This window comes from Chlorocebus sabaeus, chromosome 3 (genome assembly GCF_047675955.1).
Source record: "Chlorocebus sabaeus isolate Y175 chromosome 3, mChlSab1.0.hap1, whole genome shotgun sequence".
In the NCBI taxonomy this organism is placed as follows: domain Eukaryota; kingdom Metazoa; phylum Chordata; class Mammalia; order Primates; family Cercopithecidae; genus Chlorocebus; species Chlorocebus sabaeus.
Window position 1 is genome coordinate 55053788 of NC_132906.1, and position 15290 is coordinate 55069077.

At 35.2% G+C, this 15290-nt stretch overlaps 1 protein-coding gene across 5 annotated transcripts in view; it reads left to right on the plus strand.

Annotated features, from left to right (window-relative positions):
- PIBF1 (progesterone immunomodulatory binding factor 1) overlaps nucleotides 1-15290 on the plus strand; it is a 244453-nt gene that overhangs the window by 186039 nt on the left and 43124 nt on the right. For 2 of the 5 annotated variants that reach the window (XM_007960565.3, XM_073014384.1), the window contains exons 15-16: nucleotides 6850-6980; nucleotides 15168-15252. The exons of 2 other annotated variants lie outside the window; for them this stretch is intronic. In XM_007960565.3, coding sequence (XP_007958756.3) covers nucleotides 6850-6980; nucleotides 15168-15252 — 216 coding nt within the window. The remainder of the gene's footprint in view (nucleotides 1-6849; nucleotides 6981-15167; nucleotides 15253-15290) is intronic. One more of the 5 variants, XM_073014387.1, reaches the window with a different exon arrangement.

A 15290-nucleotide genomic window follows, 5' to 3' on the forward strand; every position in this document is an offset into this window, starting at 1 on the left:
CCAACCTGGATGACAAAGCAAGACCCTAGCTCAAGAAAAAAAAAAACAGTAATGCAAGGCTGCAATTTGAAGTAATAATGTTCTACAGTTCTATCTACTTCAATGGCTTCAGTCATCACTTCCATGCTGGTTACTCTTAAGTATTTTAACATCCCATTCATGGATTTCTCCTTACTTGGACCACATTTTGTGGATCTTAAGACCAAAAGCGGAGCCGATAATCAACTAGCATGTCCTTGCTTTTAGTTATTGAAATAATAAAATACTAGCAAAAACACTGGTAAATAGCTCTACACTAAGATCCCACTGTCAATTCCACCACAGTCTCATCTGTCCTGGCCCCTGTCCTGAGAGCTGCCTGTAATCCAGCGACAAGGAGGTCATACCTGACACACACAGTTTCACCAGTATGCTAATTGGTTGAAATGTATCAGTTAAATATTACCTCTTTTAAAGATGATAATATAATCACGTTGGAACATGAGAGAAGGAACTGGTTTTAGTGAGGAGGATTATACGTTCAAGACATAAAATGATCTACATATTAGTTTGGATGGACTGGCCTACATCAAGTCCAAGATCACTAGGACTGTATTCTTCAAATCTGGCTGATTATCAGAATCTGAGACCCAACCTTGAGAAATTTTGATTCAATAGGAGTGGGGCCCACCAGAATCACTAGTAGGACCCAAAAATCACTTTTTTGTTGTTGTTGTTTGTTTGTTTGTTTTTCTGGGTCTTTTGAGACAGTCTTTCTCTGTCACCCAGGCTGGAGTACAGTGGCATGATCTCAGCTCACTGCAACCACCTCCTGGATTCAAGCAATTATTGTGCCCTCATCCTCCCAAGAAGCTGGGATTACAGGCATGAGCCACCACACCAGGCTAATTTTTGTATTTTTAGTAGAGACAGGGTTTTGCCATGTTAGCCAGGCCTCGAATTCCTGACCTCAAGCAATCCACCCACCTTGGCTTCCCAAAGTGCTGGGATTACAGGCATGAGAACCACTGTGCCCAGCCAGAAATCGCTGTGTTTTTTTTTTTTTTTTTTTACATTTTCCCCAGCAGTTGAGAACATAGAGAAGTTGTACCAAAGTGTTGCCCCTCTATTGGACCTCAAGTAGGCATTTTTTCATTCATAGCATGATTAAAAAGATTAAGCAAGGATATGTGACTGGTTCTATACAAACTACCACCACTGCTAGAAAGTATCACTTGCATATATTTTATAGACAGAAAGCAACTCAATGTTAAATTCCATTCAGCAGTATTCATTTTATTCCTGGCAATGAAGAACTTCATTTCTAGTTTCTGTGAAAGTAAACTCCCCAAGGAAAAAAACTCCACATGTAGGAAAAACATGCAGCAAAATGTAGTCACCTTTATATTATTTATTTGAATTTTAAGAGAAAATTTGTAATTTCAGATTATCATCTAAGTTAAATTAGTATTTGAATCAAAAGATATAGTGATGTTTTGATCAGGTGTTAACTTTTCTCTGAATCATTTGTACAGGTTATTGAAACAAAGGAAGAATAACACTTCTGTAAAATGTTGTGTCATGGGTTTAATCCAGAGTCACTTATTACGTATATGATTCCTGAGTCACTAATTACTAAGGCTTTCCTATAAGGAAAAGATTACTAACAATAGGCAATGTGAGCAATTGCAAAACTTTTTGAATAGTAATTATAATAGTTACAGAAAGATTTTTGAAAACTCTATTGAAGGAATTAAATTCTAATTACATTTATTTCAAACATGGAAATTAGCATCACTTTTTATTCAGAGACATGTGCTTTTTTCGTGACGAATGAAAATCAACTTTGGGGATTTAGAAGCCTACAAACAGGTTTATAAAGAAATATATCCGTAACACTAACAGCAGTATCATAGTATTTATTGTCCAGAGTAAGGAGGTTATAGGTTTTATGTTAAAGATACCTTCTGAAAGCAAGGTTTCTGGTCTGGTCCTTAACTTTGTTTGTATTAAAACCTTTAGCCGGGCATGGTGGTACATGCCTGTGGTCCTGGCGACTCAAGAGGCTGAAGTAGGAGGATCACTTGAGCCTGGGAGGTCGAGGCTGCAGTGAGCTGTGGTCACGCCACTGCACTCTAGCCTAGGCAACAGAGTGAGATCCTGTCTCAAAAAATATATGTATATATTAAAACCTAATATATGTAACTACTTTCGTGAAAAAATTGAACTAAAATAATTGAGACTGCTGCTATATGTTTTGTACAATTGAAATTAGATTTGGTATGTTTTAAACAGCTCATTCTAGACAGAAGTTAACTACAATTCATAAATGTTCTTAGTTATTCCCTGCCACCCTTTCCCCACACACACACTTGGACTATTCTGCACTTTGAAACACAAAGCAACTTGTCAGTTCAGTTTATTCAGTTAGGGTCAGTTCTGTGAAAACAAAGCCAAGGCAATTGTTTGATTTAATTGACTAGAGAAACTGGTTATACAGGTTAGTAGCACTTAGTTTTATTTTTGTCCAGCTGCATATTTGAATGTTCATAAAGTAACTTGGTAGAATAATAAGATTCCAGTGACATTGTAATAGATTTTAAAGAATGATTACCAAAGCAAAGAAAAAAATCGTGCTAAAACCAAACTATAGAAACTATTCATGGTATTTTTTTCTTTATGGCTCCACTTTCACTATAATGAAATGTGTTCCCCCAAAAAAGTAGTCTTCTTTTCTTTCACTATTCATTTCCTTCTTCTTTTTTTTTTTTTTTTTTTTTTTCTCAGGATTTTTTTTTTCCTGGGCTGTAGTTAATATAGCTATCAGAAAATTTCCTGTACAGTTTAGATGAATAAATGCTTTTACAGAATAGTTCTCTATGTGCAAGCAGACATCCTCTAACAGTTGGTCAGCCCCCTCTTGGCTTCAGTGTCCTCCTTACCCAGCCAACCTCATGGCCGATAATTTTAACAATGTTCTCATCACTATCCTTGATTCTTTCTGCCTCCCACCATACTTTCCACGATATCCATCACACTGTTCCCTGCTCCTTCAGCTCCTGGACTTCTGATCACTCATTATTTTATTAAAATGAGTGGAAAACCAAAAATTGAAATGCTAAAGTATACTCTTAGGTCTTAATACTTTAAAAGTATACAGCTCTCATGAACATAATTCATTTGAGGAAAAAAATACAAATCATTTCTTGTCCCAGGAAAATAGTAAATCTTTAATGGAAGTTTTTAGCAATTATGACAAAAAGAATGGAAAAATGTTTAAACATATATAAAAGGCTAGAAGTTTCTCGCCAAAGAGTATCTAGAGGTCATAGAATAGTTAGGAATTCTGTCATTTTGTTTTGTGTAATAAATACTCCCCTCCTTACCCCTTCACCCTAATAATAGATATCCACCATGTGGTTGTGATTACCCAACTATAGAATACCTTTTTCAAGAACTCGTTATATACCAAAGTAGAAGCTTGCTGACACTGATAATGCTTTATTTAGTTTTGTTGTGACATGCAATTACCATTTGCTTAGGAAAAAAAAAAAAAAGAAAAGTAAATTTTTTAAAACTGTGGTTGAGTGTATATACATTGATAAAAATCCTTTGGGAGAAAACTTTTGTCTTGTGTGTTAAGAGCATTAAATAGTTATACCCCTTAGCCTAGTGTGTCTTCTATCCTGAAAAAAAAAATTAACAAAGCAAATACTAACTTAAGAAAAAAAACTACAGTACTGAAAATGTTTGTTGTAATATTGTTTATACTGACATAAATTATGTAATTTTTTAATATATTGTTTATATTGACTTATAACATTCTAAATGTCTGTTACTATACATAGTGTAAATTATGATACATTGGCTTTGGCAGGCAGTTTTGTAAACACTAATAATATAAATACCATACTCTTAACAATCTGGAAAAATGATTCTGGTATAGTTTATGTGAAAAGGCACAACATAAAATTGTATATAGTACACTAGCAATGAACAGTCTGACAAAGGAAATTAAGAAAACAATTCCATGTACAATAGCATCAAAAAGAAAAAAATACAAACAGGCATGATGACTCTGAACTTTGAAAGGCCAAGGTCAGGAGAATTGCTTTAGCGCAGGAGTTTGAGCCCATCCTGGGCAACACAGGGAGACTTCGTCTCAATAAAAAATAAAGTTAGCCGGGTTAGCCAGGCGTGGTGGCTCATGCTTGTAGTCCCAGCTACTCGGGAGGCTGAGGTGGGAGGATTACTTGCGCCCGGGAGGTAGGCTGCAGTGAGTCATGATTTGCCACTGCACTCCAGACTAGGTGACAGAGTGAGACCCCATCTCAAAAAAAAAAAAAAAAAAAAAAAAAAAAAGGAAGAAGAAAATGTTTTGGAGTAAATTAACTGAATGGACACAAGACATCCATATTCATGGATTAGAAGATTTAATGTTGTTAGGATGATAATACTACCCAAAACATTCTACAAATTAGATGCAGTCCCTATCAAAATCCCAATGACATTTTTTACAGAAATAGAAAAACTCATCCTAAAATTTATGTGAAATTTCAAGGAACCCCCAAATGGCCAAAACAATCTTTAAAAGGAAAAACAAAGTTGTAGCACTCATATTTCCAGATTTCTGAACTTACTGTAAAGCTACATTCAGCAAAACAGTGTACAGTTAGAATAAGGATGGACATAAAAACCCATTGAATATTAATAGAATAGAGCCCAGAAATAAACACTTGCCTATATGGCCAATGGTTTTCAACAAGAGTGTCAGGACTATTTAGTGAAGAAAGGCCGGTCTTTTCAACAAATGGGACTGGTAAAACTGAGTATCTACATGCAAAAGAATGAAGTTGGACCTTTACCTTACACCATATTCAAAAACTAACTCAAACTGGATCAAAGACCTAAATTTAAGCCTTAAAGATATAAAATTCATAGAATAAAATATAGGAGAAAATCATGACCTTGGATTTGGCAATTTCTCCAAAAGGACAGGCACAAAAACATAAAGTAGATAAATTGAACTTCATAATTATAAAAACTTGTTTATTAAAGGAGATTATCAGCCAGGCCCAATGGCTTATGCCTGTAGTCCCAGCTACTCAGGACTCTGAGGCAAGGGGATTTCTTGAATCCAGGAGGCAGAGGTTGCAGTGAGCCGAGATCACACCACTGCACTCCAGCCTGGGTGACAGAGCAAGACTCCGTCTCAAAACAAGTAAGTAAAGAAGTAAATAAGATTATCAAGAAAGTGAAAAGACAACCCACAAAATGGAAGAAAATATTTTCAAATTATATATCTAATAAGACTGTATTATTAAGAATATATAAAGAACTCCTACAGCTCAGCAACAACAAGGAAAACCACAATTAAAATATAAGCAAAAGACTTGGGAAGACTTCTCTCCAAAGAAGATATACAAATGCCCAGTATGCACATGAAATAACGTGCATTGGCCAGGATGTGGAGAAATTGAAATCAAATTTCTTGCTGGTAGGAATGTAAAATCATATCACCACTGTGGAGCCGTTGCAGTTCCTCAAAAAGTTAAATGTGGAATTACCACATGACCTAACAGTTCTACTCCACTTCTAGGTAGCTACCCAACAGAAGTGAAACAAGAACTCAACATATACAGTATTTGTGCACCAATGTTCATAGCAGCTTTACTCACAATAGCCAAAAAGTGGAAACAACACAAGTGTTCATCAAGAGATCAATGGATAAATAAAATGTACTATAAACATACAGTGGACTATTATTTACCAGTAAGAGAAGTGAAGTTCTGATACATGATACAACATAGATGAACTTTGAAAATGTCACACTAAGTGAAATAAGCAGACAGCAAAGGACAAATATTGTATTATTCCACTTCTATGAAGTATCTGGAATAGGCAGATTCACAGACAGAAAGTAAGATACAGGTTTCTAGGGCCAGGAGGGAGGAGAAAATGGGGAGTTTTTGTTTAACGGGTACAGAGTTTCCGTATGGGCTGATGAAAGTGTTCTGGAAATAGAAGTGGTAGCTATTCAACATTATGAATGTACTTAATACCACTGAATTGTACACTTTTCACAGGATTAAAATGGTAAATTTTACATTATATTTTAAACCACATTTGTCAAAAATTTATACCTAATGGTTTGGATATCTAAATTATGTATTTGTAAAACAAAGAAGGGAATATGAAGAAATGAAAAAATTACTGAATTATGGTGTGAATATTTTTAGTAGAAATAAAGCTCAAATATTTATTAAGATATATTTTGTCGTATAGCTTTTCAGACGAAGACAAATACTAAGAAAATTTAAGTTTATGCATTCTCAAAATTGCTATTAATATTTAATTTAAAATTTTTTCAGCCAGGTGAGGTTGCTCACACCCATAATCCCAGCACTTTGGGAAGCTGAGGCAGGCGGATCACCTGAGGCCAGGAGTTCAAGACCAGCCTGGCCAACATGGTGAAACCCCATCTCTACTAAAATTATAAAAATTAGTGGGGCATGGTGGCAGGTGCTTGTAATCCCAGCTACTCGGAAAGCTGAGATAGGAGAATCACTTGAACCTGGAAGGCGAAGGTTGCAGTGAGCCGAGATCGCACCACTGCACTTTAGCCTGAGTGACAGAGCGAGACTCTGTCTTAAAAAAAAAACAAAAAGAAACAAAAACAATTCTCATTTGTAGTTGCTATTAAGAAGAGCTTTATTGATCCACTCTTAAAACCTTCAAATTTACATAGGAAAAACTTCAGAATAATTCATGTCAAAGGAATTTCTGTACTATATTTGTGCTAGAGCATTTTGAATGATTTTATTTTGTTGTCACATTTTCTAGATTTTAATAAAACCTGTGTTTCTTTAGCTTGACAGAGCCAATTCGCTATTAAACCAGACTCAACAGCCTTACAGGTATCTCATTGAATCAGTGCGTCAGAGAGATTCTAAGATTGATTCACTGACGGAATCTATTGCACAACTTGAGAAAGATGTCAGGTAAATCATCTACAAATCTTTCATTTGAATAATAAAGACATTGTTACTATACTGCTGCTGTAGATGAATTTGGGTTGTAAATCGTGAACAGAAAATTTGAATAATGAAGGTGATCTTAAATGTAATGAATATTAAACTTTTCTTAGAAAAACTAAGGTCACATCACATCAGGTGTTCACATTCCACCTGTGATCAGATGTCTTAGCATGGAAATAACAATGTTATACTTAGGAGCATTACATTCCATCTGTCCTAGAGGACACAACCACTATTAGTCCTTGTTTCCCTGGAATTCTTTAGTGTGATATAGATTGACCAAAGGGAGAGGAGGAATAAAACCAGATCCATTTGTGTCATTAAAATGGCTTTTTAAACAGAAATAAAATTTACGTTTACTTAGATTTATGTTGATTTTTCCAAGGAATTTTTAGGCTTTTCTTCTGACCTTTTACATGAAAGTAACTTTTAAGTGTAAATAAATAAATTTCTTTCACTTCCTTAATTTGTAATTGTTTTTGTATGAGATCTTATCCAAAGAAAATTTGCTATGACCATTTTGGTTTTTTAAACTGAAATAAAAGAATGAAGATATGTGTAAATGAAACAGTTTTACTTGTGGATAGATGGTTAGTTTGCTTAGTTATTAGATTTCTAAGATTATAAGAATAATTTAGATTTTTATGGGTAAATTATTAACTGATTATAAATGTAAAAGCAGAGAATTAGGTGGGAATAGAAATGGTTAAATCAAGGAATTGGAAAACAATAAGGAGAAGATGGTTGTTAAATCCAGGTTTCCTAAGGTATGCAAACAAAAATATAAAACTAATGGTAACTAATTGTAAAGTATAAATGTTATTTTTAATGAATCATAATAATTACCTTCTTTCATTTCTGCCTCACCAAAATAATTGATCTAGAACTTTATTCCTGTTCTTAATTTTTTTATGATTTGTTTAAATAATTTAGGAGCACCTTTATACTTACATGTCAAAATAAATAAGTTTGTTTCTAGATTAATTTTAAAGTTAAAATTCTGTATACAACCTACAATAATAAATTAATTGTTCTATAAATAGTTTTTGGGGACAATAGAAATTATGTCTTTCACAATTCAGTGGGCACCTGGTTATCTTAGGGAAACTGAAGAAAGAACCCCAAATAGAATTTTTTCTTCCTATGTTACATATTTCTGTTAAATTTGAATCTTTTATGGCCAGGAGCAGTGATTCACACCTGCAATCCCAGCACTTTGGGAGGCCGAGGCAGGTGGATCACCTGAGGTCAGGAGTTCTAGACCATCCTAGCCAACATAGTGAAACCCTGTCTCAACTACAAATACAAAAGTTAAATGAGCATGGTGGTGCATGCCTGTACTCCCAGCCACTCTGGAGGCTGAGACGGGAGAATCGCTTGAACCGGGGAGACGGAGGTTACAGTGAGCTGAGATCATTTCACTGCACTTCAGCTTGAGCAACAGAGTGAGACTCTGTCTCAAAAAAATTAAAATTAAAATTAAATTATGAATCTTTTTTTTTTTTTTTTGAAACGGAGTCTCACTCCATCACCCAGGCTGGAGTGCAATGACATGATCTCTGCTCACTATAACCTCCGCCTCCTGTGTTCAAGTGATTCTCCTGCCTCAGCCTCCTGAGTAGCTGGGATTACAGGCACACGCCACCACACCTAGCTAATTTTTGTATTTTTAGTAGAGACGGGGTTTCACCATGTTGGTCAGGCTGGTCTCTAACTCCTGAACTCGTGATCCTCCCGCCTCGACCTCCCAAAGTTCTAGGATTAAAGGCATGAGATGCCATGCCCGGCCTTGAAATTTGAATATTTTATATGTCGTATTTTACTGTTATATTCTTGTGATGGGGAGGTATATAAAACTCCTGAGGAAAAAAATTATTTCTTTCACAGTTATCTCCAAATAAATTTGAGGATTTATTTTACTAAGAATTAAGGTAGTTTAAAATGCTTAATATAGAGAAAATAATAGCTAGCTGAAGGAGAAAATTATAAAGATGAACAAATTCAGCCATAGATAAATTAAGCAACTTGTCCTCTCAGAACATACAGCATTGTGATAGAGTCAGAATTCAAATTTATATCTGTCTGCTTGCTAATTCTATTCTCATAACCATTAGGTTATACTGCCCCTCTATGTTCTATTTTGAATAAGGGATATTATTTCTGTAACTAAAATAATTAAGGAAGAGAACAAAAAAATAGTGTATCATAGTGATTAAAAGTAGCACTTTAATGAGTTGATCGTTGTTGAAGCAGGGTGATAGATATATCAGGGTTTGCTATTACATATTTTCTCTTCTGAAATATTCTATTATAAAGTTTTTTTAAAAACAGATTTTAAAAGAAAGTTTTCAAATTCAACTCAGTACTTAGTTTTGAGTTAGGGCAAGTACAATTTAAATTCTCTGTACCTCTGTTGTCCAATAGAACTTTCTATAATGATAAAAATATTCCATATCTGTGCTGTCCAGTATGGTAGCCACTAGCTAGCCACATGTAGATGTTGACCATTTGTTTTGGGGTGTTGTTGTTGTTGTTGTTGTTGTTGTTTCCTTTTTTTGAGACAGAGTCTCACTCTGTCACCCGACTAGAGTGCAATGGCGCGATCTCGGCTCACTGCAAGCTCCACCTCCCAGGTTCAAGCGATTCTCCTGTCTCAGCCTCCTGTTTACCTGAGATTACAAGCACCCACCACCACACCCAGCTAATTTTTGTATTTTTAGTAAAGATGGGGTTCTACCATGTTGGCCAGGGTGTTCTTGAACTCCTGACCTCAAATGATCTGCAGGCCTTGGCCTCCCAAAGTTCTGGGATTACAGGCGTGAGCCACCGCACCCAACCTGAGCATTTGAAATGTGGCTACTGTTACTGAGGAACTAAATTTTTAATTCTATTAAAATTGAATTGTTAAAATTATATTATCTTAATTTTATTAAGATTAAATTTAAATTAATGTTAATTTTATTTTATTAAAATTGAAGATAATTTTAATTGCTCTAGTGGCTAATGGCTGTAGTATTCCACAGTACATCCAGTTTCCTCATATGTGAAATGAAAGTGGTGCCGAGGCAGGCAGTTTGCCTGAGCCCAAGAGTTCGAGATCAGCCTGGACAATATGGCAAAACCACGTTTGGTTTTGTCTCTACAAAAAATACGGAAAAATTAGCTGGTGTGATGGCACACTCCTGCAGTCCTGGCTACTTGGGAGTCTGAGGTGGGATGATGACTTAAACCTGGGAGGTGGAGGTTGCAATGAGCAACTGCACTCCAGCCTGGGTGACAAAGCAGAACTCTGTCTCAAAAAAAAAAAAAAAAAAAAAAAAAAAAAAAAGAGAGTGGTGCTAACAGCACCTGATTGATAGGGTTGTTCTGAGGAATAAATGATATAATCTTCATAATATATATAGATAAAATAGTGCCTAAACATTATATTCAACAGTGTTCAATAAATGTTTGTCATTCTTAGTACTTACCATACATGTAACAAATTTTTGGTTGAAAATTATATTAAAAGCCGGGCGCGGTGGCTCAAGCCTGTAATCCCAGCACTTTGGGAGGCGGAGATGGGCGGATCATGAGGTCAGGAGACCATCCTGGCTAACACGGTGAAACCCCGTCTCTACTAAAAAATACAAAAAACTAGCCGGGCAAGGTGGCGGGCACCTGTAGTCCCAGCTACTGGGGAGGCTGAGGCGGGAGAATGGCGTAAACCCGGGAGGCGGAGCTTGCAGTGAGATCCGGCCACTACACTCCAGCCTGGGCGACAGATCGAGACTCCGTCTAAAAAAAAAAAAAAGAAAAAAAAGAAAAAAAAAGAAAATTATATTAAAAATGAGAAATAACATTTCTCAAAATATGTTGAATTTGAACAAAAATTAAGACTCCCCCAATAACAGCAACAGTTTTCATAAAGGCCATGTCATTTATGGAATTAATTACCAAGAAAAATTTTGTACTAAACATGAGTCCTTTAATGTCGTCTTGTGTTGCATAAATTCATTGTGTAATATTTTAGTACATTCTGAACTGATAATTCACAGGATATGAAATCTTATTCTTAATTGAAGCAACTACCTTCTAAAGTGAAAGGTTATTAATACTTTCAGTAGTTTAGTTATGACATTTGAGATGCTGCTATAGGGGTACCCTGGTTGCATGAATGAAATGCTGTGATGTAACAATGCCATTAAAAAGTCAGCTCGGCCAGTCATTCAGATATGGTAGGATAGATCACAGTTCTGTATACCCACATTCCTTCATCCCTACTCTAAGCAGATGGCATTTCAAATCCTGGAGTAGAATTATCCTGGGCTTTAAATACACATCAGGCTGGTTTCTGTCCTTATGGTAAATGTGTCTGTAAAATTAGATTAATATGAACCTGAAGGGGTAGTTGTGAAAATTTAGGAACATATATAAAGCTTTGGCACATAGGAGAATCTCAGTAAATGTTACTTCCGTCCCCTTGTCTTTTATTTGAAATTTAAACATTAATGATGGCCCATTCAAAAGCATTATCAAGTTATTATGTTCCTTAGAAGACATAAACAGGAAAATTCCTATTCCTCTTTGCTAAGTGTTGATGTTAGTTGTAAAAAATATTTACATCAATTTATGACTTTTAAATGTTTTCTAATTCAATAAAAACTCTTTGAATAACTGAATAATTGTATGCTTTTCTTAGAAAATTAAACAATACCACTATACCATACTTATCCCTTGAAAATGAACTATGTATACAATATATTCAATTTCTAGAAAGGCTAGAGTAAATATGCACTAAAATGAAATCATTATAAACACATTAAAAGCTAACATTTGAGATGTCACTATTAACTGCTTTAAATTCCCCTATTGTTAAAGTAATGCTTTATTCTAAAAGTAGTACTGATAACTTTCTTCCACCAAGTCACAAGAGACAGTCTGCGTAATACAGTTTGATCTCTACTTCAGAAAGGAAGGAAGCTTGGAAAGAGAATAATTAGCATAATTTTCTTTGCCTGTTGTCAGTTCTTAGTTTATTCTTAACTGGTAAAGAAAAGACTACATTGTCAACTTCTCTTACATAGCTACCCGAGAGTATATTGATCCAGGAAGTTAAGGAACAATATATCAGGAATGTTTTCATATTGCAGGTGAAACAGAGCCATAAACATGAATTTCTAAGTAATAATTAACAGTGAATTGAACAATTATGGGTGTAATATACCATTCAAGATAGATGTGCTTATAAGGAGATTTGTTTTGTAGTTGTTTTATGAGTCATTCGTAGAAGCTTTGTACTTTCAAAGGTAAGTTTCCACTGTTATGAAATATGTCTTATGAAGACTAAAATTCTATTCAGTAAATATGTACTAGAAGAAGAGTGAATATGATAATCATCATACTGAGTTTTAGAGACCCACATGTTGAAGGTTGTCTCCCTGTGGTTGAGTATATTATAAAGAAGACAAAATATATATCCAGATATTGTAATCACAGCAATATTGTCTGGGAAGTCCACATTGTTTGTAATAAACTCATGTCTTAAGGTACAACATGATTATTCTGTAAGCCAACTTATCCCCCCACCATTTATTCCATGTATATACGGTTGTTTTGCTATTTAATTATAGAATACTTTATTTTTGAAAAGTTAAACATGACAATATAAAAGCATTTGTAAAGAATTATCCAGTCAAAATCCTTTAATTACCTCGACATTCCATTCCGATTACACTACATTTTCTTTAGAAGAGCCTGTTGGTATTTGAGACAGAGAGTGAGTGTGTGTGTGTGTGTGTGTGTGTGCAGTGAATGTGAGTATATGCTTAAATACCATGGTTGTTAGTGTATAAGTATACATGTATATGAACATAGACACATATGTGTTCCTTAAAAATTCCTAGTCCTATTTACTGGATATTTAAATTTGAAAAAATATTTTACCTTCAAAGTGATTCCAGCTAAAGATAGGTTAGAATTCTAGAGTTAGAGAAACATGTGATCCTTACCATGCTTTGGAGATTCTAGCAGAACACTCAGTTTCCTTTATACTGTTTTGTTCTTTTTCAACTCCTCAGCTCTTGTAGGATCTCTGGCGCCTAACTCTAAAAGTCAGTTTGTTTTTCAGCTGAGCTGCTTACCTTTATTGACATTTAATTACTATTTTACTCTGATGCCTATTTTTTTATCTAAATTAGTAATGCTGTATAACATTTATATAGAGTTTTATGAGTTCAACACTTTATATAATCATTCACATAGCCCTTTGACATACATGAGTATTATGTTCCACTTTACAGATATAAAAACTGAGGTTCAGTGGGGTGGTATGTGTTATGCTTTGCACCATACATTTGAGTCTGAGTCAGTGGCACAGTTGGAAACAGAAGTCAGAATTGCATCTAGTCCGTCTCCTCAGAGGACAAACTATGATGCTTCCTTCTCGATTACTTGGAAGCAGAAGAATATGGGCTTTCCCTCTTAAATCCTTCGAATTAGCAGTTGCTCCAGAATGCCTACTATTTTTTCTTGAATTAAAAAAAAAAAAAAGTCTGCCCAATATTATTCTAAAAATTAGTGACTTTCTTTTATTTATTTATTTTTTTTTTAGAGAGGGCCTCACTCTGTCTCCCAGGCTGGAATACAGTGGAGAATCATAGCTCGCTGCAGCCTCGAACTCCTGGGCTCAAGCGATCCTCCTACCTCATCCTTTGATGTAGCTGGGACTAAAGGTGCATGTCTCCACACCTGGCTAACTTTTTTTTTTTTAAGAGATAGAGTCTCTCTGTGTTGCCCAGACTAGTCTCGAACTCCTGGACTCATACAGTTCTCCAACCTGGACCTCCCAAAGCGCTAGGATTACAGGCATGAGCCAGTGTTCCCTGCCTCCATTTTCTTAAAGTAGAACTTAAGTAGAACTTTAAAAATATTTTTACCTGCCAGGTGCAGTGGCTCACGCCTATAATCCCAGCACTTTGAGACGCCGAGGTGGGTGGATCATGTGAGGTCAGGAATTCGAGATCAGCCTGGCCAGCATGGTGAAACCCCATCTCTACTAAAAATACAAAAATTAGCCAGGCATGGTGGCACACACCTGTAGTCCCAGCCACTCAGGAGGCTGAGGCAGGAAAATCAGTTGAACCCAGGAGGCAGAGGTTGCAGTGAGCCGAGATCACGCCAGTGCACTCCAGCCTGGGCGACAGAGCGAGACTCCGACTCAAAAAAAAAAAAAAAAAAAAAGTTTTTTACCTAATTAAAATAATTCTTGTTAGTTTTGCCCTCACAAATTTTTTCTTTTTTTTTTATTGTAATCATTCATTAGATAATTGCCACCGTGCCCAGCCAGAAATTGAAAATTGAACTAGTAATTTGGAAACAAACGTTCTTTTTTCAAATTTATCACAGACTAAATACCTGATTCACTTACTTAACTCTATTATATACCTGATAATTTAGTTTGTGGTAAATTATAAAATATTACTCTCAGTTTTAAGGATAAATGTTTTAATTTGACTTCTAGTATCTTGTGTTGTAATAGTTTGCTGACATATACTACTCCTTACCTTTTATGTGAGTTTCACTTTATCTTTGTACATTTTAGTAGTAAGTAGTCATCTTTGCAACATTAATTTTATGCCTATACTAGGCAGGAAAGTATTCTCAGAGAGCATGTCAGTTACATTGTCAAATGGATTCTTAAGAGAAGAAAAGCTGGGTGCAGTGATGTATGCCTGTAGTCCCAGATACTAGGAGGCTGAAGCAGGAAGATTGCTTGAGTTCAGGAGTTTGAGGCTGTAGTTCATTGTTACCATGTCTGTGAATAGCCACTGCACTCCAGCCTGGGCAACACAGCAAGAGTCCGTCTGTTTTAAAAAAAAAAAAAAAGAGAGAGAGAGAGAGAAAGAAAGACAGAAAGAAAAGAGGAGAGGGAAGGAAGAAAAGAGAAAAGAAAGGAAAAGAAAAGAAAAAGAATCTTCTGACAAAATAGGCCATTCATTAGGCCAAACATTTTATTAGTTTTATATGCAAACATTAGTCTGCAATATTTATGGACTATAAATTTATCTTTAATTCAAACCATCAGATTCATGTTTATTCTTTTAATATTTTCCATTTATTAACTCTACACTAACATAATGACTTTTTAAAACTTGGGGTTTTTTTTTTCAGCAACTTAAATAAAGAAAAGTCAGCTTTACTACAGACGAAGAATCAAATGGCATTAGATTTAGAGCAACTTCTAAATCATCGTGAGGTATTTTTCCTATTTTGTCATAATTTTAATCATTTTAG